Raw genomic sequence first — 25,584 nt, 5'->3', positions numbered from 1 at the left:
TGGAAAGTATCCAGCTTGAAATATACCAAATGATCCTCGTTTACCAAAGTTCATGCTCAGGACTCTTCTACTCAGCCCTCTATTCAGAGAAAGGATGAGTTGGGTTTTTTTTCTCTTTCCTAGTTTAGGAGGAATAATTTAAGGCCCAGGAGATTTGGCCAGTGAAAGAAAACCCAGGGTCTGGAACTGTTTCTAGATTATTTGCAAGTCATCTGTACTTCATTGCTTTAAACAAACACAATGCATGTTTATTCTCCTAATACTTAATTCCTTATCTACTTTAAAATGTTTTCACATTCTGGAGAATCCTCACTTCTGTGTGCTAACATGCTTGATTACTTCATAAACTGCAAATGAGGGGCAGAGTTGTGAACCCTCATAACATGATGCTGTCAAACTTAACAAAACATGCATAAGACCATTACCACATCAGACATTTGCTTTTAGTCAGGTCGTTTTAATCAATTTGACTTCACAGGGCAGCTAATTTATCACTTAGCTAAACAAGTATTTCCTCTACTTGTCATCAATTTAAGTAATTAAAATGGTAAACTTTGCTATATGGCATGAAATAAAGGCCCAAAGATAATTTGGAGAAGGTGGTTGATACAGTCTAATAGAATGAATGTAAAGTATTATTTAAATACTTTGGTACGCTTCAGTAGTTTTCAGAAATGTCATATTCTGGAAGCTTCGCTGGTACTGATATAAACTGTTTTGTACTTTTAGCTTATCCACGATTAAACAGTGTTATTCAGCTTCTTCCTCAATGTTAGTGGGTTCTCTTTTTCCTTTCTTGAAGCATAAAATGTTTTGCTTTTTTGCTTGATCGTTTGGGGGTAAGAGGATGTCAGAGAGCAAGAGCGGGGCAAGTGCTGCAATTTGTGCAGTTATTCTGCCCTGGTCCTAAGTACCTCCTCAAGCCTGCAATTCCGCTCCTTTCATTTCACCACTGGGGGTGGGAAGAGAGGGGAAATGGATGTTGTAAAAGCTCAGAATTGCCTAATTCTTTTTCACCGACTCAGTTACACCTTCAAAATATCCTTTGTGAGACTGATTGTAGTTTCTAATTTTGCCCAAACGATGTGAATACTCTTCACATCTTAAACATTAATTTTGATATGTTTTGGTGTGTTTTGTAGTTTGAATAAATAATTCAAAAAAGTCTATATAAAGACTGATGATTAAGGGAAACATTTTAGACTAGGTGTTTTATTTTTTTTTTAATTGAAATAATTTAATAACTATTTTTGAAACAATGCTTGTTATCCATAAACTGCTCCTTTGAATACTGAATATTTGTATTCACTATCTGTTGCAAGTGAATAGGTAAATGAATGTCTTATGACTTGAAATAAGGTACAATTTTCATGTTCAACTGTGCTATGTTTTGTTTATGAAATACTGATTTTAAATTTGTCAAAATTTTTGCAATTAGGGTAGTCTTGCCACTTGCTCTCGCGGAGGTGAATACTCTCACTGCTAAAATAACTCTATAAAGTTTGTTTTTATTTTGAACTTTTCATCTTCTAACTGAACATTCATTATAATCAGTTTATTATATGGACATTTATTATAATCTTATTATGGATGACTCTGCTGTTTTGTACAGTTCTGGGTATAGCGATATACTTTTATGTTTGTGTAATACATATTTTTGCCATGTTTTTCCCAACTCTGGTCCAGATGTGACTGGTGCTTCATTGGCAGTTCAGCTAATGATAGAAACATATCTCAGACTTATATCTTTGTCTTGTATTTCTGGCTAGATAGATATGACTTATGCATATTAATGGCAGATGAAGTATAGCTGAGTTGAGGCTGTTGCCACTGACAGTCTGGTGAAGAAGTGGTTTTCATTTTGAATGTTTTAAATGTCATTTTTTTTAAGCATTCCAAACTCACGGGTTTGTATACAGGAAGAATGGCAGTGCTGATGAAGGCATGACTTCATGAAGTCTTCATGAAGACATGTACCTGAAGACATGACTATGTAAGAAAGACTAATTTATGGCAAGAGGTGGTAGAAATAATATCATGTGTTAGAGCAGCTAATACAGAAGGCAAAAAATTTGTAAACTCTCAGGTGCACAAACCTCCTCATGTCTAAAAAGGCAGCAGCAGACTTCAAAGCTAAATACTCACTGAGAACAAGAAAAGTTCTCTGAATTAGAATGGGCATGTTAAATCAGACTATCTAATACAACAAGTAGTTGATCCCTGCTGTGTAGAAAGAGGTTTTCAGTAAGGGAGATGTTACTAAACATCAGTTAAGTTTTTCCTAGTGGAAACAGGTTGGTATTTTATCACCTATGGAATATGGAGGAGGTCATGGGGAGAGAGGATGATGTGCTTATAAGCAAGTATCTCCACAGAGTCCCTTTAATATCCAGTGGAGTTCTGTGCTGGAGTCCGTAAGCCTATCTTTCGAGGGATTATTTGGTCTCCATTGAGAACCTGGGCTGACAGGTCACAGACGTACTGACAAGCTGCCTTCACTGGGGAGCAGACTGAGTTCACTGCACGTGCGTTGGTCGGTGAGGAGCAGACCCGTGATGCTGTCCTCGGTGGCGTGCGAGGGCTCCCCCTGCTCACGTACTTAAGGAGAGTAACCAGACAAGGAGTTTATATGCCTGTCTTTTCCTTGGGCTTATGGGTGGATTAGAGTCTCTTTTCATTCCCCTAACTAGATAAATGTTTCATATGCAGCCTTAATTATTTTTTCATGTATATTAAAGAATAGTTGATCTCCCAGTGCTGGGAAGGGTGTCTGGTCTTTGGGTTTTTTAGCCCGTCATCTTTGGAGGAAAAAAAAAAAGCAGGAATAGATAAAAGAGTCACTTTTAGCTTTGACTGAGATGTTAGGGTTTAACTAGATAGCCAGTATCAAGTCTTGTAATTAAATCTAATAATTGAATTTCAGATTTTTATAACATTTTTATTGTTTCACATTGAGAATGTTTTTTAAATTGCATCTTATTTAATATGAACAATATGTTACAGGCCATTACAAATCAACCACAAACCTGTAAAGAATTAATCTGTCTCAGAATAAGATCCCAAGTGTAATAATAATTGTTTAGTAGTTCTCTTTGCTCTTTGTTAGAAGAGCTGAAAAGAACTTAAGTATAAAACTGTAAAGAAAATTGCTTGGACTAAGGAGTAACAAGACTAATAGGTAGTGATAGTTTTTTTTAACACTAATCAAATGTATCCGTAAACAAACACAAGTAACTGATTAAATCACTGTGCAAGTATCAAAAGTAAATCTATTCAGTTGTTTAAAACTGCTCTAACCATCTGTAAAGTAAATTATGGGTCTTATATGTTGTAAAGGCATGGCATTTGGGGAGTATTTCAAAAAAGAGAAGGTGGATACAGAACAGGAGAATATAGAAGACCAAATTACTAGAGCTAATTTCATACCATGTTATGGATGTAAGACAATGTCAGTCTGAAGCATATTGTGTCTTAACTAAGTGGTGGCTACTAAAACTACAAAGGCTGATAAGGTCATTTTTGTGCCTGGTTCTCAGTTTGAAAGGCACTTGGGGTTGTCTCTTGGTCAGATCATGTAGCGATGTCTGAAGGACCATAAAAATAAAAAGTTAAATTCTGGCAGCACAGTTCGAAATAAGCTTGTAATTTTTGTGAAGACAAAATCAACAGAAAGGTGATTACAATGATACAGCAAAGGGAACAAGAGCACCAACTAAAATTCCAGCAGGAGAAAATTATAAAACATCTCTTTCTGTGAACTTGTTTTTTGTGTTGTTTTTTTTTTTAAGTAAATTATTTCAAGTTTTCATTTATTTATTTAAGATACCAAGTAGTTACAAAAATCTGTCTATATTATGTAGCAATGAGACTGCAGGTAAACATTGAAATGTTATTTAAGTGGCTAGCAAGTTTATAAACGTTTTTCTCCAAGTTACCATTCATGCATTTTTCATGATTATGGTTTATAAATTACATAGGAAACACATGATGTGTACTTGCATTCATAATACGTTTTGTTGAGGTAGTACAAAGAGTTGTTCAAGGCAATTCTGTGTTTTAGTGGTGTGGTTTATCATATGATTGTATGATTGTAATAATTTGACATAAAGGTGTTCAGTGCAAAGGCGGGCAGTCCTACCTTCCCTCAGTTCCTGGCTTCTTGTTCCAAAGAGCTTCAGATGTTCTCTTCTAGCTAAAAAGTAGTGTGAGATGATGGTGCAATCATTTCAGCACCGTACTGCCACAGGTGCCGAGGCAAATAAAGGACGCAAAACCCTCAGGGAATACAGCTGAGAGAGCATCCTTTCGGAAACAGTCTGGGTGCATTGGTTTGAAGGAAATGCCTAACAGTGGCCCAACTAGCTTTGTTTATTATTTAGTATATATTTTTTTCACGTAACTTAGTAGGAAAATGAAGCAGGTGAATAGTGTATAAAACTAGAAAGGTCTTCAGAATCCCAGTCCCCCTTCATTTTTTGACAGTAAACTGAAGGTGTAAAGCACGTATGGTCAATGCCATGCCTTGTAAGAACCAAAGGAAAAGCTTTGTTGAAGTGCTTTCCAAATCAATAATATACCAATCCTGAAAGAGTAGGTGCATACCTCTTTCTGTTTGTCTTTGTATATTTCTTTTTAAATACAATTTTATTGGAGTTAGAAAGTTATGGTACTTGGAAACCAAGCAGTTACAGTACATGATATTTAAAACTCAGCTGGCAGTCGTAGGTAGCTACTTAGTGTGCTTGGGCAAATCAAACCTATTTGGCCGGCACAATTCTTTTGTGTTGCAAGTTAATAAATTGCTGTACGGTGACCAAAATGCCGTCTTGACAAATGTACTCTTGTGCTGTTAATGCACTGGAAAGGTCGTTTTTCCTTCTTACTGCTCTGACCATAACACCATCTGCTTTTCACCCTTTTATTGGCATCCTCTTATTCGTTGCAGCCAATATTAGCTTCCAACGCTCCTCATATGAACTTCTAACATAGTTCTTGTTAACTTACGTGATAGTGATGTGAATGCCATGCAGCAGCCTGTGATGATGAACCTACTTCCTGGGTTTTCGGTTTTGTGCTTTCTCGTCATTTTTGGAAGAGCTTCTTTGTAAATAGTCACTAGCTAGCTGATTATGTTTCTACAAATGCTTCCTTAACACCGTCTTTCTAGAAAGCTGATACAAATCATGATGAAACTGAAATCAACCATCATGCCAGTCAGTATTATCTCAGTCTCTCTTTTTGCATGTGTTTGCATCCCTCTCTCTGTTATCTTACACTTGACCTATGATTTCTAAAAAAGAAGTGGTTAAAAGGAAATTTTTCTAGGATAAGAGGTCCTGAGTCCAGAAGAATGATGATGATGGGTCTCACTTCAGCTTTGCTCTATAATCATCATCATCCCCAAGGACTAGCATCAATTCTTCCTGAAATCAGACTACAAGATGAGTTGGGAAAAAGGAAGGAAGGAGGCTCCTGCCTCACTTTACAGTCTGTCAAAACCACACTTGGACTTTTACTTGCAGTGTGATAGTTGGAGGTTCTACAACAATTCTTTTGGACTCCAAATAATAAAACATTTGAATGGGAACACTATTGTTCTGCTGTTGAACATCTAATGGTGATGTTACGCCTGGAAAATAAGGAAAGGTTTTGAGCATTTTTGGTATTGACATCTGTGATTGAAAAATAGCTAAAGAAATACTGAAGTGTATGTTTCTCTTTTTCCTCCAGATAAATACGCTTCAGTTGGAATTTACTATTGCCAATATGTATCATTCTGTGTCTGAAACCAGTCACCCTTTGCAAGCAGAGGAACAAGAAATAGGCATTGATCCCTTGCAGAGTTATTTGAACAAGCCAGGGGAAGGTGAGTTTTGTATTTCTGTACTTTTTTGACTTTATACCTAGAAACCTTATATAAGTGTGTCACAATAACTGTACCTGTCATAATTTGTGTAATTCTCTCAATGAAGTTGAACAGGGCAACTTAAAGAACATTTCACAGGGTATGTGTAGAACACTGACACTAATGAAAACCACGAAAAGTCAACTTTCAATTACAGACAGAAACATTAGCCAAATGTTTAATGTGCTGTCATCCTTTTTTTAATCATAAACCAAACACTGACTTCAGCATAAGAATATTGAAATGCAGTATGGCTTTGTGTTACTTTCTCAAGCATGGGCTCTTACACTGCTTTGGTTTTAGGGATTTTTTCTGTTTTCCTTTTTTTAAATTCTGCCGTAAAGTTCAGTATGTTATTTTGGATGAGATTATGCAAATAAAAAGGCTGATTTTCCTTTTTTTTTGTTTGACTCAGCACTCATATTCTTATTTGAAAAAAAAAAAAACCCTGGAAGTTGAGATAGAATGAACAGGCTCTAAAGGTAGAAATTACTATGTAACCTAAAGTAAATTAATTAAATGCAGTATTTGGAGGGCTCTAATGAACAGTGAGAACAAACTGCTTGCATAATGCAATGCATGTCTGTGTTGCTTGTCTTTTCTACTTATTTGCTAGTACTGACAGTATAGTTGGTTTGAAGAAAGTGATAAGCTTAACGAGAAAGCTCGTCCTTGTCATGAAAACATTCCTCAAGTACTCAGTTATACACAGTGGCACCTTAACTACCTGTAATTTTCCAGTCATTGAACACATAGAATCACAGAATCATTTAGATTGGAGAAGACCCTTAAGATCATCCAGTCCAACCATTAACCTAACACTGCCAACTCCAGCACTAAACCAAGTCCCTAAGTGCCATGCCTACACATCTTTTAAATACCTCCAGGGATGGTGACTCAACCACTTCCCCAGGCAGCCTGTTCCAATGCTTGATAACCCTTTCAGTGAAGAAATTTTTCCTAGTATTGAATCTAAAGCTCCCCTGGCGCAACTGTACCAGGAGGGCAAAATAAAAAAAATATTTTAAATAACAGAGTTGAAACAACTTTGTCACATTTCCTAAGTCCCTCACCCAGATGAACTACTCTGTGTGGGTGTATCTGTCTATAAAACTTCTGTTTACTAGTGCTTATTGAAAAAGCTATGTCAAGCTTTGCTTAGTCAGGTTTATTACTTCAGTTTATAAGAAGCTGACGTTTTGCTTTAAAATATATTGGTAAAACTTCATTGTCCCTTTGAGCTAATTTTTTTTTTTCATTTTTTCTTCATTGGTTTATAAAGCTTTTTCAGTATTAGAAAATGAGAATGAACATCTAGGGGGAAGTATTTTAAAACCTGATGATTAAATGAAATAGCTTTTCTAGGTCAGTGTTCCTCCTCTATTATATTTGACATCTTAACAATATGGAGCCGTTTTAGTTTGGTAAACTAAATGCTTTTTTTTACATATTTTTAGAAACTTGAAAATAATCTTTTGCAATAACCTAAAATAATAACCATTTTCCGGCGGAAATGTAGCTTGCTTCTAGTCTTCCCCAATCAAGAAAAAGATAAGCATTTTTTTCTGGTTTTTTTCCCTTAAAAAAAATACTGGTAATTCTCTCAACTCTGTTTCAAGAAAAAACAAGATTTTTACCCTGTTAAAAAACCACTGTAAATTAATTTTACCCTTTATTGTGCCCAGAAGCGATTAGTTACCTTGACTGAAAAGGTTTCTCATTTTTATCCCAACCTTAACATTTCTATGACATACAAAGTTATTAGTATTGAATTGATGTTTAAAAGTGCCATTAATTCATTTACCCCAAATGTTCATTAACAATGTAAATGTATGCTGATGTTCTATGAGACAAGGAAGTGACTAATGACTCTTCGCACTAACAACACTTAAAATGAATAGAAACTTTAGATAGCTAATCTTGAAGTAATCAAGACCCTCATTCAGCTTGGCATCTCTGTATGCTCTAAAACAGCTGTCAACTGTTAAAAATATATACACAACACACACATACGCACATGCGAAGATAAAGATATGTAAATACATGGTTCCCCAAGTCATAAAGGTTACCAACTATGGTACAGTTTTTATGTTCTATCTATGTAAATATTTTATATAAAGCATCCATTTCATCTTCATGGGTTTTTTTACTGTGAAACACATACTGCATTTTAATTTGAAACTTTATATATCCAAAATAAGTCTTTGCGTTTTTAATATTTCATTTTTTAAAAAGCATATGCTTAGATGGTGTTAGGTTTTTGAGTATCAAAGTACACAGTTGTTCCGGTCCGTGCAGTCTGTCCATCATTGTCTTCACAGAAGTATTTCAAGACAAGGTTTTTCAACTTGGCCTCAAGTTTTAGGCATGATGCGGAATCACTTGGTGAAAATCTGTATCTTCAAGTCTTCTGTATCATGTATCGTAGAAATTTGCAAGAGAGGTGGTCCATCAGTCAGAGATGTTCTATGCAATATTGTGGAATATCAGGACATCTGAATTGTTTTTTGAAGCTGTGCTGAATACTTAAAGTATTAACTTGGAGGCAAAGTGATAGAAGTCTTCACTGAGATGAGGTAATAAAAATAAAGCACGTCACTGATAAGGATGCTGAAAATAAATACTTAATCACTAAGCTAGTCAGATTTATTAATCTACATGAAGTATTATATTTTTAGTGTGTGCAACTGATACCAAAACTTGATGGAGAACCAGGAGGTGTCATGTCCAGCTGGAGTTTTGGAATTTGCTCACAAGGCATTTTCATAAAATGAAAGAAACTTTAGAAATACGTGGATTGCTCTTAAGTATAGCTGATTGGAAAACTGCATGCATAGACTACTTTTTGTTCATTTGCTGTCAGCTTGGAAGGATATATTGGATGGGATTCCAGAAATATGTTGACTGAGTCTAGTAGCACTCAGTGCTTTTATTAAAATCTCAGTGAAGGTATAGAGAGAAAACATGGTTTATTTGGGACAGGGCTGTTAGCACAATGGAGGGCAGACATACAATTCAAAGTATTCTCGAGACTTTGGAGAAGTGGCCTGAGAAGAATAAGACATGGTTCACTAGGAACAGCTGCGAGGTTTAATGTTGCAGATGCTAAGCAGGAGACAATTACCTAGCTGAACAAATAAAAGTGGAGCATAACAGATGAGGTAAGTGTCATTTGGAGAAAGATCTGGGTGTTCACAGCACTCCAAATTTTGTGTAACTGAGGGACTTTGAATCTTGAGTTATGATGAGTCATGAGAATGTGCTTGTTTGCAAGTTTACAAAGTTCAGGATAGGCTGTTAACTAATTGACAGTCAATTTTTCTATCCCTTTAAAATATTCCAAAAAAGCAGATAAGGTAGTATTTCAGTCTTTTTCTGATGGTTGATTTGGCCTATGTTATTTTCCTTGTATCTGATTTTTTTTCAAGATAGAAGAATGTGCATTGCATATATGTACTCATATATGCTTTTTTAAAGTAGCATTTTTAATAGTTGGTAAGAAATTTGTGGCAAGGATTCTCGCTTTTGCAATCTCATACTTCAAATTTTTAAGTATTTTAGTTCTCTCAAGAAATTTTAATTTTTGATTATATCTTTTGGATCTGGTTGTATTTTAATTTACATGCATGTACATATATGTTCATTGTAATGTTTTCTTTTGACTCTAGTAAGTTGACAGTATCTTGCTACATTTTCTGTTCTAAAAATCTTCATGATATAGTTCATTTTATTCTAACAACATTATTGAATGATTCCCTCTGAAATAGGGATCTTTAGCAGAGAAACTGATTAATCTTATCTTTTTTTGTCTCCAGGAGAGACTTTATAAGCTCTGAATATATGAAGAGAAATTTCAGAAACTTTGCTTTTCTACCTTCTCACTGTGTATTGCATCTGACAAACTATTTTGTTCATTTCCAAATGCTTGAGGTTTATATTACGTTGAAACGGGATAACTAGGTTAACTGTTTCTGAGCTGCTGTAAATTTTTACTCTAAGTTATGGCATTCACCACATTCTGACAAGTTTTGAAGAGCATAGTAGGTAGTATTCCCATTTCATTGATGTAATGAGAAAGTTGATCCTCTAAGGACAGACTGGAACAATGCATTTAATACTCTTCAATTTAATTTGCTCAATATCACAATTAATACAATTAAGGTCACTTGAAATGAAACTATTAACGAATTGGGTAATTTACTTTAACAATGTCAGTGTGTTCTCACAATTACATTTGCGTTAATTAGTGTACAAGCTATTATTTAATAGCATACTTCACACAGAAAAATGTAATGTGTTCTTTGTTCTTAATAGAAGAAAAGGGGAAACCTTTAATGGGTCTGAGTGTTTTGGATTTGGAGTTTGGGGGGGTATATTTCATATCTAAAGGCTATAGTTGGTGGTGAGGACAGAGAAGGCTGATGTAGCTGGAAGGACAAAGATAACTACTGGAGTGTGTCACTGAAATTAGTCCAGTTGAGCTAGATCAGTTGTCCACCTCATACTTACCTTACTTACCATTGCATCCCTCCTGATTCTCAAGGCTGCCATGAAAAAATATGAGGGACGGTAAGAGAGCATTCATATTTCCATTTTGACCATATTCTGTGTGTTTCCATTGCTTGTCTTTGGAGAATTTTGCTGTTCTGGTATTAACCTCATAACCCTGATCACTAGGAAGTATTACCATGTAGAACTATACCTTACATGTAGTTTGAGATACCTAGTTTATATTAGTGTTATACAGAAAACATATAGAAAACAGAGGAGAATGAATTAATAAAGTAAATGCCACCTTCTCTGGACCTAACAGGACCCATGTGCTATCAAATAATTTCCCCAAATCTTAAGTGTAATTCACATGGCACTATTTTGGTGTTGGGTGCATCCTTTCACATTAGTTCCAGGGTTAAGTGAATTTTGCTGTCAGAAAATTGTATTATCTCCTAATCAGTCAGTAGCTATTTAGTGTTCTGAGTTGGGGTTTTTTGCCCTTACAACCCTCTTCAGTCAGGGAGACAATGCTAATGCAGATTGACCTGTACGGTGCTTATGTGTCTCTGTTTTTAGAGATCATTTCCGTGATTACATTTAAAAGAAACAACCACAGAGGTCTAGACTTCTCTGTGTGAGAAGTACATTCGTAGGTAAAAGCAATTGAGAATGCAAATATAGTGACTTCTTGAAGCCTTGTTACTTTCATGTCAAATATTTTCCAGTAGTATATTGTATGACGTCATGTGTGTCATGCAGCGTGTGTTCTTTAGTCTTCTCTCCAGGGAGAAACATGTACATGAAGTATAGCTGTGTGTTTTTAAGAGTGCTCTTAAATATGCATGCTACTTTGTGTTTTCATTAAAAAGACAAGATTGAAACAGAGAACCTCTTTGCATTATACTGGGAGCAGGAGATGCTGAGGGTTGTGATTGTTCTTAACGCCTTTGGGATTTCATGCTATGCTTTGCACCAGGCCCTGAGAAATCCCTGTGTCCTTCATTGGTGAGTTTTACCCTTCAGGCAGAAAGCCTCAGTGTACCCCACCAGCACAGCTGTTGCTAGTAGTCCTTGTTCAAAACTCTTGTGCTCAAAAACCAAACCCTCCTGGGCTTGGCTTTCCCATTAAAGGCACAGGTATGCTAGAGGAGAAAGAGATGTCTTCAGTCTGGTTCGCTTCATATTGGATGAATAAAAGCAAGAATGGTTTTTACATCTTCAAACACCATATGCTAACATAACAAGCATTTTAATATTCATTTATTAATAATAACTACTGTTCAGCTTGCTTTTAATTGAGCAGCAACAGGATTGTAGTGACAAAGGCTATTGGAGCAACATGGTATGTCTTGAGCTAACTCAGCCTGTCACTAGCTCCTTCCCTACAACTCTTCGTTTTCTCTTGTCTGTATCAGAAATACATTGTTATTAAGAGATCAGTTAACGGAGAAGCTATGCATGTTTAAAAATACATATATTTAATGTAAAGTTAGTTGAAAATAGCCAGCACGCAATACATTTTTTCCTTTGAAGACTGCATTTGTACGGGCCTTAGAAATTTGCCAGTTGTGGGCCCTTTGGTTTCAGTGCCTTGCTGCAAATTCGTATTTAGGAACTGCAGGAGTATTTTAAATGACTTCAGCTGTGGGAGCGAATGTGAGTAGCTGACACAGTCTTATGGGTTACCGGCTTCCAGAGTTGGATTTTCCTCTCTAGAATTGGTAGCTTCAGTTTTTTTGGTGGCTTCACGTGAGTTGCACATTACATTAATTTCAGTTTGGAGGTTATACTGTGGCATGGGTAACTAGCACAAACATCATGTAGGGAAAGTGCCTTCAGTGGTTGATAAGGTAGATACTAGAGACGATCTTTTGGACAGCAACGTCTGTTGATCTAAAAGAAATCTAAAATGTTAATTTTGAAAGTTCTACTCTGAATCGGTATATGAAAATAAGACCGTTCTCACTAATGACATTGGCACACTACCTCGGTTCAGTCATCTCAGCTGGGAGTTTCCAGTTCTTTCCAGATACAGCCCTGCCCGAATACTGGCATAAATCACTTGTCAGCCTCGTGTCATTCTTCTAACAACTCCTTGTGACCCTACTTTGGGAAAAGCTGATTTCAGAGTTTCTTCTTCTTTTCCTAGCTTTTCCCAAATCCAGGTTAAAGCTCAACTAGTTGGCTCTCATCTTGCTTCCTAGTATACCTGCTGTAATTCATGTGGTATAAAAGGAAATGATGCAAGTTGAATGAAAAAGATTTTTTTACTAAATTTTACATGCTTAGAGGAGCTTAAAATACCAAGCAGAAATTTCCATTTTAACTATAGTAACCTACTGAACAACAAAATTAAAACAGAATAATCTTTTTTAATATGACCTCTGTAAATGTAATTAAGAGTATGTTGAAACTAGCTCATTATTAGAAGTTATACAGAAGCTAACAATAAGAATGGAATCATTGTTTGAATATTTTACTCAGACTTGATACAAAAATATAATATGAAGGTTACTACCCGTAAACACCTCACATATTAAGTGTTTCCAGGCAATGATCAAATTGTTAAATGGCTATATCTCCTACATATGGAAAAGGCAGATTCTCTTAATTTAAAAAAAATTGAACTGTACAAGTTTGATTGTACTTGTGTATGTATAATAAAAGACTAGTAAATCAGAATTCTAGCTGAGGCTAGCATGATTGGTACAGGATAATAATTAAATGTTTGAGTTCACTTCTGTCCTGACGTACAGAAGATTGTAATTTACAAAGCAGTCTGTGAATTGTGTGCAGCTAGCGGATGTTACAGGCCTCTGTATCTGAGATTAAATGTATGTTAAAACATTTTGAAAGAGTTTAACTGCCACAGATTTGATTGTATTAGAAATTGATTGCTCTATATAACAGAAATATGTCAGCACAGACGGAATCTTTCCTGTCTCTCATGTATGTGGACGTTTATAAAGATCTGGAATTCCTTATTTTAAAAAGGGAAGGGTTCAACCTACTTTCACTTAAGTGCCAATTGATACTCCAAAGCTTCAATTTTACGCTTCTGATTGACTAATAAGGCTTATTCTTTAGCCTCTTTGGGTACCCCTGTCCTTGTCCTCTTGGATGTGCAAAACTAAGAGGTGTGGAACGGGAGAGAAATAAAAGTACCGTCATACTTACTTTAAGTGGTAAGAAATTATCTGCTAAAATGTGTGTTATTTATTGACAATCTGGCCTTTTAACAAAGAAAAATAGGCCTATGCTTAGGTTGCTACTGCTACAACCGAAACAGCTGATACTTTAATGAACAACATACTGAGGGCCATCCAGGACATAAGGCAAATTAAGCAGGTTACAAACTGCATATCTTCTGTTTAGGTGTAGGAGATCTCCCCAGCTCTGACAATTAGCTCCACTGATCAGGCAAGCAGACAGACAGAAACAGAAGGAGGCCATTTGTATCAATTTGAGGAACAGAACTAGTAATGAAGTAAAATATCCATACCAGGTAGTTTCACCTCCGCTTTGGAACAGATATTTCTAACTGCTGGTTTCAGCTCAGCAATAGCAAATAAATAAATAAATAAATATGTGCTGCTTAACAAAAGCTTATTTTCTGTTGTTTACAAATTGAGAGCAAAGGAATAATAATACTTCTAACCTAGAGGGTTTTTTAAAAAGGAGAAAACATTTTCTGGACATACAAGCAAATATGAATCTTGGTAACCTGACAGCTTTGTTTAAACGTTGAATTTGAGTTTCCTTTCATGAAAATCTTTTCAAAGTACAGCAATTCAGCTGTGAAAACCTGAATACATTAATGATGACAAAGAACCTCTGGAATGAGCCAACATTTGTTTTTGTTCTTTTACAACGTTTCCTGATGAATTGCATGTACAGAAGTGTTGCAGGTTATTTTAATTTTCTTTTCTTACTTTGATAATAAATGTCTCCACTGTTTACCTTTTCGGTTAAGGTACCTTATTATTACTAATCAGCTTTAATTATTTATAGCAAAATGACTGTGAAAGATGTTTCTTTGATGTCGAAAAAGTCAGGGACCTGATCCTGATCCTATTAAAATTAATGGCTACGTTCCAGTTGACTGTAAAGGTGACAAGCCTGACTGCCCTTACTGTCTAAGGGAAGCACTTATTTAGCCCAAGGTACTGGATTGTGGTTAGTTACTTGGAGTTCCTCAATTTTGGGAACGTTCAGGTTTCAAGCATTTGGTGTCAAGATTTGGCCACACAGAGGCAGAGCGCATATAATTGACTTCTGAAAAGTCCTGGTCTTCGGGACTGTTAAGATACACAATAATTCAGGACTTCAGGATTCATAAGATACACAATAATTGAAAAAAGGCTCAACATACAGGATAATGGGAGAACGCCTTTATATCTAAACAAAATTGAGTGCTAAAATGGGGGGAGTGGGAGAAATGTGCATAGCCTTTCTGCTTTTGTCTTTCTCCACAGTTAACGAAATAGCAAGCTAACCCAAGTCTAAACCATACTGGATAAGGAACATCATGTTTCAAATGCGTGTATGTGAGCTTATGTTTAAATCTTGTTTTGTGTAAGTGAACTGTTGCTGGGGTTTGTTTCTAAATATTTTAAGCTTGAGATTTATATGGATGTACAGATACACACACACTCTATGACAAGATTGAACACTTCTGTCAGATCTAGAATATCTTTTAGTTATTCATAAGTATCCCTGTTCAGCTTTTTCGTCATGTCAGATGTTTAGATCACTGCATCAGTAATCATGTGAGTATAATGTTTCAACTGCAGTACAAATGACACAAAAGGATATAGCAAATTAGATTTATTTTCACTATTTGTGAAAATTGCACAAGTTTATGACGTAGTTTGTGCTCCATGGCTTGATCTGTTTAAAGAGGGAAGCAGACTTGGGATGTTGGTTTTGCATCTGTGTGCTTACCTAATGCTATTAGAGGGTGTCATATACCAAAGAAGCTACAAAATTAATTCTCATAACTGCCATAGGAAGAATAACTAGACTATATGTTCTCATGCAAAAAGAAATTTGAAGCAGGTGAAATGATATGCCTCATTCATACAAGAAGTCTGTAGCAGGGCCGGGAACTGGACCTAGATCATTCAAAGTCCAGGACACTGCCTCGGTGACAATGCCATCCTTCAGCTCTTGCTTTCTTTCAGCCAATTTTTGTGAGGCAGGTAGCTAATTCACTAAAAAAAGAGTAACTTTGGTACATGTCAGAACACACACACAACCTTTCCATGTTTTATATACAAACTTAAAATAAATAAGCACTTGTCAGCTTAGAAATTTCAACTGAAAGTATTTTTTGTTAGTGGAAATGGAAAATATTTTAGAAGACACAGATCATTGTCACCTTTTAATTATGAGTAATCAAATAAGTTAAAATGTTTTGAATAAGTTAAACTATTCCCTAAACTTTGGTAAACGGTGGCTCAGTACAGATATATATGGGTGTTACTATTAAAACATGATTTGGGCACAAGTTTAAGGAATGCTACTGCAGCTTATTGAAATAGTTATCAAAGTTGATTTGTTTGTGCTTGTTTATTTCACTATTTTGTATCTCAGCATTGCTGGCTCCTGTCTTAAGAAGAGGGAAAATACTAAAACTTCTTAAGAGATTTTTTTAAAGTAAGCACTGCATACTGCTTTTACTGTTTCATTATGTTATTAGATACTGGGGGCATTAGCCAGCTTGACATACTGCTCGACGTACCTTGCAAATCAGTGAATACAGTGGTACCTTCATGTTTACCCTGCAGCTACTGTTGAGGTAAATGGAATACCCGTCTCTTTGATATTTCAATGGAAAGTAGGTGGGAAAGTTAAAAATCAAATTTAATGTAAGTTAACTATAATGGCCACTTAAAAAAAAAACCAAAACCTGCTCTAATTTTCTTCTGTTAAATATCTTCTGTTAAATATTGTTTCTTCTGTTAAATATTCCATACAAGCAGCTGGCAGCTAAATGCTTCTGCTTGGATACTAGAGTGATAAACAATAATACATAAACTCTGGGATAGCAAGACTGCACTCAAATTTTTGAACAAATCCCATTCAGTTTAGCGCAACTGGGACCACGTAACCAAAATATTAGCAAGTAGCCTGTGTGATAAATTTCTCCACTAAAATTTTGATATCTCATTACAAATTATTATTCTTGATCTTCCTAGAAGTTAAAAGGCACAAACTTCATCCAGATAAAGCTTTTATGGTGGTGATAATTCTTTTCTTCTGAGAAATTGGATTTCTAATGGAATCAATGATTTAACCTTAGAAAAAATGAACTGTATAGTGTTTCAGTACTAAGTGCAAGTGAAGGGGTAGAGTTCTCATGCAATACACATGGAAATATGTTTTCAATTATGTGAAAATGTTTGAGTTTCATTATAGTGGGATTCATTTTCTATATGTTAGTTGTAACATTTAAGATACCATTGTTGTTTTTGTTTACTTTTCATTTGAAATATTTAAAGGGTGGATCAATGGAACATAAATCTGTCCATTAGTGGGCCTTTCTACTTTGCACTCAGATGAATTCTCATCAAATTCAATTTGCTGATTGGTGGCCAGAACAGATGTTATCTTAATGGAAGAGAGAAGCATATTGAGCCACAGGGCCACCTCCAAACTTCTCTGACCCAATATTGGTTCATTCTTTATTGAGGTACAAAAGAAAATACTCCTTTGCAAAAGTGTGCAAAGCTCCATTCTGAATTATCACAGCTAGGTGGCCACAATATTGTCGGCTACACTACGATTGAGATTTTATTGCCAGAAAAAGTGTAGCATTAATTGTTGCTATTCTTTAAAAACAAACAAACAAACAAACAAACAAGAAACCCCCAAACAAACAAAAAAAACAAACAAAAAATCCCTGACAGATTAGTTTGTGTCTTTTGCTTATTTGAATTTGAAAGAAAGAAGGGATGTAAATCAGAGCTTATACTGTGGAAGACTAGCTCTGTTTTGGGGTTCTTGTGACTATAAGCGGTGAAAACTTCTGTTTTAAAAGTTCTGGGATTAAAATAGACATTTTTCTGCAGGATTAAATTTAATGTATTTTATAAATTTATATTTATGATTAACACATGACAGTTTTAGTTGTGGCATTTGCATGAACTAAAGTTACACCGTTGTAACTGTGCTGTTAGAATAACTACTTGTTCAAGTGAAGATTATTATTTTTTTGAAGAAGCTGCGTTGTAACATACTTCTATCAGAAGTAAATTTCCGATTTGGAAAAAAATTGTATATTGTATAATTTGAAAAATATTGTATAAACCCTTTATTAAATGTTCCTTGGCTTTTTTTAAAAAATAGCATATAAAGCCTGTATTAAATCGTCTGTGGCTCTTTCTCATATATTTAATTTTTTCAGGAAAAAAGATTTTTATTGTAAAAGCATCTATAAATGAAACCACAGATTTAATTCTGGACATGAAGAATCTGCTGCAGATTTTTCGTCTTGGAATTAATATGATATTTATGATACTACAACTCCTCTAGATATTGCAAACTTAGGAAGATACTTACAGGTTTTCTGCGATTTCAGAGACACTTACTCATATCTGTCAGATTCGATTTGAGATTCCTATGGAAAAATGAGCCTGTATTTGATATCTTGCATTTGCATTACATGGCTAAAGACAATTTGCTTTTTTTGCATATCACTCTGTTTCTTGCTAAAGCTGTAGCTCGGAGCAGCAAGTATGAAACTTTTGAACATACCTAAGTGGGTTTTTTTAATTAATACATAAAGGTGAATTTAAATTGAACATTGTATTAACTGTGACAATCTCTTGACTCAAATACAGAAGTCAAATACTTCAGATTTTTGTGAAGCTGAAATCAATTGTCAATTGATAGTTACTTTTGTTGTATATAACAAAATGGTAATAATTGCATTAAAACAATACCGAATCTTAAGACAGGAAGTGATGACATCTGAAAATCATGTAGTAAATTATGTGTACAGTGGTAATCTGTTAGCCTAGCATAAGGGGCCACTTACACTATGGATCCTACAGCATGGGTGCTTACTGTAATGGTACCAAGTCTTTGCTGCAAGAGAATAAAAATAACCAGTTACTTTATTGATTTGATTCCTTCATGCTATAATTGCATTAGGAAAAAACACATGATTATTGAGAAATGTTATTAATCAGATTTTTTTAAGGTAATTTAAACCTTTAAAGATTACTTGAGGTGTTGGAAGACTGGCATGGGTCTTTGTGAAAGGAGCAGAATTGTGCTAAGTACCATGTTCAGCTGCCTGCCAGTGCCCCTCCCGGCTTGCCACCTAGATAGCCATTGATGGCTTGGTCCAAGCCACCGCAATGAAGTTTGTACACCTTGTAATTTTTCCCCTCCTTAGGTCTTTGACCATCAAGTGATTTTCTGTTTATAAATTGACACCATTTTGCATCAAAGGTGGTGAGTCAGTTTTGGGACTTTTAACTTTAGTAGTTCTCAGTTACCAGTTGCTCCTAAGTCTGTATCTGGTTTCAATTTTGATGAAGTTAAGGGAAAGCACAATTTGGGGGTCTGGTTTTTTCCTTTTACAAACTACATGTCAATGCTCTGAAGGCCTGTATTGTGGCTGGTTAAAACAAAATAAAAACACTTATAAAAGGTCCCGCTCTGAGAAATATGTACTCATTTCAGGCAAAAATTCTTTTCATTTGGTGTTTACGAATTGCACTTTTAAAACTTTGCCTAGAGGTAGGGAGGAGTGTTTCAAAAATAAGATGTTTAAGTAAAATGACTACAAAAGCATGTAATCTTCCATTTTAGTGTATTTCTTCTTCTGAGTAAGTTATGCTCTAATAAAAATTAAAGAGCAAGTTGCATTTCGAAGATCAGGTCATCGTAATTCATTGACATTAGGCCACATAACTGAATAATGTCTTACTTCAGTGAAATACATCAAATGAGATCAACAATTATGACTCATAAACATGCCTCGCAGGCATAAAACAGCAGGGAATTAGCATGTGAGGCTGATAAATATGCATGTAAATAAGCTCCCAAAGGAATAACATGGGTTTGATTGATAGGTTTAGAATTGGAACATATGTAAACCCCTTTATTCCTCATTCTGGTGTAGCTAAGTAAAGATGCGGTTTACTTGTTAAAAGTTTCAATAACTTTGTAAATCTTAATGCCACATCTGCTTTTGTGTGTGCAGGCACGTGTGAGTGTCACTTGAGAGATTGATTGAATTGTCTACAGGGTAGATGCCCTCACACTAAGGTTGTAGTGTTTGCGTATCTATATTGGAGCGGTTGTGTATGTGCATGCACACGTATACATATTTGGGCATTGCATATTAGGTGGTGTTGAGCAGAAGATTATTTTGGGGTTTGTTTTACTCAGAATTTACAGATTTTAAAGTTTGCTTCCTAAGTAGAAAACTGAGTTGTGAGTTTTGGTATATGCACAGGTATATTTATTTTTGCAAATATATTCTGCATTGAAGGTAATCACTATTTATATTACAGAAAGTCCCACAAGTGCTACTACATTTAAGAGTCTGGCAGTGATTCTTTATAAACTTCCATTTTTGTTGGCATCTTACAGCTTGAGCTCTTATCTACAACTTCAAAGTACCTATCACAGCAGTATCTTTATGTTGATCAGCACAAGTGTTTATGCTGTGCAGAGATTTACATCCTTATTGTTAGAAAAGTATATAACATACTTTGTGTTTATAAAACATTAATACTTTGCTTTGCCAAATATAGACCAATTGGTTGCCATTGTCTTGTGGCCTGGTGTACATCTGCTTTATTGCCATTCCCTGCTATTAGGCAATAAAAACTTTTCCAACTGATGCACACTTACTGATGTTGCATCACACTATAATTATGCTAAAGTGATCTTAGACCAGTGGCAGGCAAGATGCAAAAACATTTTCAATAGTATGAAGTGTGTATTGACTGTAGATTTTAGTTATGTGTGGTTTATAGCTAAAATAGTCATTCTGAGAAATTGGAGATGGGGCTGATATCAGAGATCACACTTGTTCACATGTGAAAACCTCAGTTCTGTAATACCTACCTTTCACTTAGAGATACCTTTCTGTGGAAATAACGCTTTAGCAAAATTACTTCCATCTGTTTAGATTTATAGGGTAGTAGAGAATATATTTTCCAGTTAAGATCAGTAAACTCAGGACCTACTGCCTAGTTCTGAAAGCCAGCTCTTTTTGCTGGTTAAAAATAAATAAATAAACAAACGTGTAGCACTTACAGACATCAGCATCAAATCTCACGTGGGTTCTCATGAAGCAATTTATAACTACCTTGTATAATTTGTATAGAAATCTTAAGTTGATCCCTGCTCCAACAGCATCAACTGCTTAACCCAGAATGTAACAGCCTGTGACACCAAGAGAAAGCAAGCCCTGTATACAGACTAGGGGAGGGGATTTTGTGTAACAGAGCTGAATAAGCAGATTGCTATCAGGAACTCTGATGGACCATGTTTCTAGCTGCATAGCACTGTCCTTTTTCACAGAGGATGCCTAGATATCTCTTAAGCCAACAGAAACAGAAAATAAACCACTCCCTCCCCCCCTGCCACCACCACAACAAAGTGCCCTTTTTACAGTCAGGGCCTCCCACTCCCCACAAGGAATGTCCTTGAATGGCCAAAGAGAAGCCAGAAAATTGTTGCTAAGTATTTTTTTCATTCACCTCTAGAATTTTCCACATTTTCTCCAACATGTGTGAAGCCACTGGGAAATATGGTTAAATGAGTTAAGCAGACATCACCCATCTGTGCATCTCAGGGAAAATAAAAACAGTGCTGTCCCTCCGAAAGCTTTCTTGGTACATAACCAAAATCAGAAGAACAACCACACTCTAAAGCTAAACCTAGGCAAGGCTCTTGCAGGAAGAAAGGCAGGAGCACTTTGAAGAAACTGCTTCTTCTGGCTTACCCCAGTCTTGCTGGTCCGTGGCCTTTGCAGAGCATAAGGTGGTCCTAGCATCTGCGCTCCTCTGAAATGCCTGAAGGCTACTGGACACCCGAGAAAACATGACTGCACATCATATCTGCCTCAGACAGTGTTAAAAACCTGGCATTCAGCCCTAGCTCTGAATTTCAGTCCCCTCACAAGCCAAACTGATCACGTTGCAGCCTCTTCCTTGTTTGTATAAATGTTTTATAATTCTAGGTAGAAGGCATTGCAAGAACCCTACTTTTTCTCAAGTCTTGATTCACCCTTTAATATTGTTCATTGCCGCTCTTTCTACTACTCAAATGATTTGTAATTTGTATCTCTCAAATGGTTCCCACTTGGATTTCTCATGCACTGAAAAGTCAGATGCCTGACATTACTGTGTAAAGTTAAGTGCTTGGGGTTAATGAATGGCATTAAATTTTATGAGGTCATGTCCAGTAGATGTTAAAAGAAGCTTAAGAGAACTTTATCACTGATAGAAATTAACAGTTGGCATAAAAGAATGCCTGAGGGAGTTCAGTTCTAAGCAAAAATAAAATTGGTGGTATAAAAACTAAAATATAGAGTCATTGTGATTAATGTAAACATTTTTGTTAGGTAATTGGTTACGTGTTGCAGTAAAAGAAATGAGACCTCACAGTTTGAAAGGAAAGAATATTATTGTATTTAGAAAGCAATTAATGTTTCTAGTCAAATAAAAAAAAATCTACATCACGTACAATATTTATATTCTTTCAGTAAACATATAACCTTTGGGGCTATATTTATCAAATAGTCAAGTCTCCATGTATTTACATTACTTTTTTCTTTGGGCAAAATGTGTTTTCCCTAGTGGAGTACGTTATTTTGTTTCATTAAACCTTTATTTCTACTCACATGCATTGCTTATATTACAGACCAAATGAGTAAATTCTGTGTACTTAAGTCATCTAAGGTTTGTGTTTTGGGGTGACTGATGGATGGCATGAAAATTCTGTTTCAAAAAGAAAATGGCTACATTAACTTATGGATAGATCTGTTTTGCATAATTATGTGGGGAACTATTCAGTAATTACACTGGTATTCACATGCTGTAATTTTCGTCGTCTTTATTCACTGTCATTCCAATGAGAGGAAACAGAAAACTTGTTCAGACGTATATATTCTTTCTTGCTCTGTCTCACGACCTGCAGTCACAGCATATAGTACTCTTTCCAGTAATGCCTGTGCTCGAGAAAGACAGCTATTGTCTTGAATTTCACTCCCACAGTATGCATGTAAATTCTACACACGTACTTCAAAGTCTCTAATACCACACTGTGGATATGCCTAAATGACCTTGTGCAGACCCGTTCCTTTCATGTCACTTGAGGTCTGTGCCGTCTGGACGCAGTGTTGGAGGTAACAGTGTCGTGCCTGCTGAGAACGCAGAGCTCTAGTACGGAAGAGTCGAGGTTTCTGGATCAGAGCTTTTTCTCCTCTCCAGTTGGACAGAGAGGTACCATACCTGTCGTATAGCATAGCAAGTCATGGCCACGTCCAAAATTTGGAAGGTGAAATCACAAGAAAAGTGAAAATATTTTAGAATTTGTAGTCCCTCAGGACTGTTCCGTTGCTCTCCAGGTGATATTTTTGTGGTTTAATATGAACTACATACATGAAACATACCTTTTCACATTTTCCTTAGGTAGTACTTGGTCAAAAAATCCAAAGTCAAAAGGCTGATGCTCTTTGATGCTGGGTGACATTTTTGTCTTGCACTCAGACTGTTTTCTTTTTGGCTAAAAGATGTTGCACATTTTCTGTCTTAGAGTACTGGGGTAACTGTCTAGAAAAACTGACCACTACTTAACATCGATCCTATTATTGTGTAAACTAAATCATCAGCCTTTTGGAAAACTTCAATATAATTGTTGTCTGCAAGAAAATTCTAGTCATACTTGTCTAATTTGCATTTTTGAAATCTCGTATTTCTTACGTCTCCAAATGCTTCATACTTGCATCCTTAGTTCGTTCTGAAGTGCCACCAGGGATTGACACTACTCATTCTCCTCACAGGCGGGCAAGGGTGGAGAACAGAAATCTGCCCTGTGATGGATTACATGCTACTTCACAGAAATGTTTTGTGGGGAGTTTCTTTCTCAGCTTCTACAACAGAGGGACCATTGTTCAACAAACTACCTTGCACTGTAGTAAATAGCAGTGTTTTGTCATTCTGGCTATCAATTTGATATATTTTTATATTGTGATGTAGCTGTGGACTTTCATCTCTCAGACATCTAGAGTTTACTGCTAATGCATATATACCTTTGCTCTTCAAATTTTTCTAGATCCATCATTTGCATCATGCATCTGCTTTTGCACCACAGTTGGTGCTCTCCAAATTAACTGAGGGTTGATTTAAAAGAATTTTGATTAAAATCTAGAGTTTTCGTTATGCTTTGGCATATTTTGATTTTGCAGTTTAAAAGCTCTAGCTCGGTACTTCTTTTATACTGTTTGGTGACATGTTTTTTCGTTGGAGAGATTTATAGAAAATGTAGGGTACTGCTCCATTTCATGTTCTCTGAGGTATGGGTCTACTGGATACACAATGTATTCTGAGAATTAGCAGCCTTAATTAGACAGCCTTAAATTAGGAGTTCCAGGGCTTCCTGGCTTCATCTTATAAAACCAAGCTAAGCAGCTTTAAGTTCAGGTGTCCCCTTCTGGTGCAGGTTCCTTCTGTATAGTTAATTTGGTTAGGATAAGGGCTGTTCCACTGGCAGCAGGAACGTCCCTTTCAGGGCTGAGGATTTAAGTCTGTGTGGCAGTGTTGGTTGTCTTCAGGTTGTTGGGGTTTTTCTCAGACCATCTTGCTCAAGTTTGCCAGGTACCGGTGCTATCATAAGGGGAAGGTATCCTAACATGATTTTTTATTTTTTTTAACAGCGCACTTGTGAATTGTCTTACCTCTAGACTCTGCTACTGATGGAACATCTTTAAGTTTTAGCCAGATAACTTTAAACTTTACCCAGAGACTAAGTTGCTTTTTCAAAATCATTCACACAATAGATTTGTTAAGGAATGAAAAAATGTGCTTTCTGTTGTGTTATGAATGATGGATAAAGGAAGTAAAAATTATATGCACTTCTCATATGTTGTGTTCATAGTTTAATAAACCAGTGGCTATCTCTCTACATTTTTTGGTGTGTGTAATGCTGCTAAAGTGTGTTATGTAGTTACATTATTAAAAACCTGTCTTTTCAATAGATAAGAGCAGGATCCTATTTCTAACTAACTTAACAGATTATCCTGCAGTTTATGTTGCTATAAATCCAAAGTAGCCTGTCGGACCGACAGATCTGACTGCTTCTAGCAGTGCTAAAAGGAGTTGTGGTAGGGGAGGAGGAGGCTGCAGCTGGAAGGAGCCAGAGGAGCTGAGCTTCCTGGGGCGACAGGGATGCCGTGCGTGCCCAAGGGCCTCTCCCTGGCCCTGGGTGTTTTAGTACCTGGCTGCTTCCCGCGTTGCTTCATGTGGGACTTTCTTCACCTCTTAATGTGTGCTTTTAAAACTGTAGCATTTAAGGAAAGCCCAGGCGTTGCCCAGTCTTGCATCTCTGTGACAACTTCTGAACTTCAAGCTTCTCATCTGCTTCCTCTTCCTCAGAGCCAAACCCCACAGTTCAGCTGCTGGCTCTCGGGTGGTGCCAGCCCCTCCACGAGATGCCAGGTAGCTCCGCTGCCTTTTAGTTTCTCGTGTGCCTGAATTTCAGTGTTTCCATCTGCGGCAATGGTGCTGCTTCTTTTATTCTTTCTGGTTGCCTCCTAGCCATAAATGCTGTCTGTTATCCCATTCCAGATAAGCAAGTAGCTAGTTACGCATGTGTCACCACAGTAGCCACCTGGGTGCTCTGATTCCAGGCTGAGCCTCTTTGTGTGTATGTGCTGGGCAAAGGAAAGTGGTATGATTTTCACAGTGTTCCTAAGTGTATTTACACTCAAGGAAGAAGGTCCAAGAAAGTGCATTCTGCTTTCAGGAGAAGCCTTTGACATCCATCAGTAGTGCTTTAAGTCATCAGCCTGCTGTAGTAGCTTCCTTTGATAAGAAACAGCAAAGAAACAAAGCAGAATTGCTTCTGCTCCTTTTAACCTGCGGTCCTGGTTATCATGAGACCACCTCCCCAAGTTTAGGAGGTGAGGCTGCGTATCGCTACCGCATGGCTTCCTG

At 36.4% G+C, this 25,584-nt stretch overlaps 1 protein-coding gene across 4 annotated transcripts in view; it reads left to right on the top strand.

Moving 5' to 3' along the window:
• Nucleotides 1-25,584, top strand: part of TBC1D5 (TBC1 domain family member 5) — a 306,295-nt gene that overhangs the window by 100,387 nt on the left and 180,324 nt on the right. For all 4 annotated transcript variants that reach the window (XM_075493115.1, XM_075493118.1, XM_075493116.1 and 1 more), the window contains one exon: nucleotides 5,731-5,866. In XM_075493115.1, the coding sequence (XP_075349230.1) occupies nucleotides 5,767-5,866 (100 nt within the window). In that variant the 5' untranslated portion in view covers nucleotides 5,731-5,766. The remainder of the gene's footprint in view (nucleotides 1-5,730; nucleotides 5,867-25,584) is intronic.

This window comes from Mycteria americana, chromosome 2, assembly GCF_035582795.1.
Source record: "Mycteria americana isolate JAX WOST 10 ecotype Jacksonville Zoo and Gardens chromosome 2, USCA_MyAme_1.0, whole genome shotgun sequence".
NCBI classification, from domain to species: Eukaryota; Metazoa; Chordata; class Aves; order Ciconiiformes; family Ciconiidae; genus Mycteria; species Mycteria americana.
Note: the sequence above shows the minus strand (reverse complement) of the source record. Positions and strands in the feature narration are given on the sequence as shown.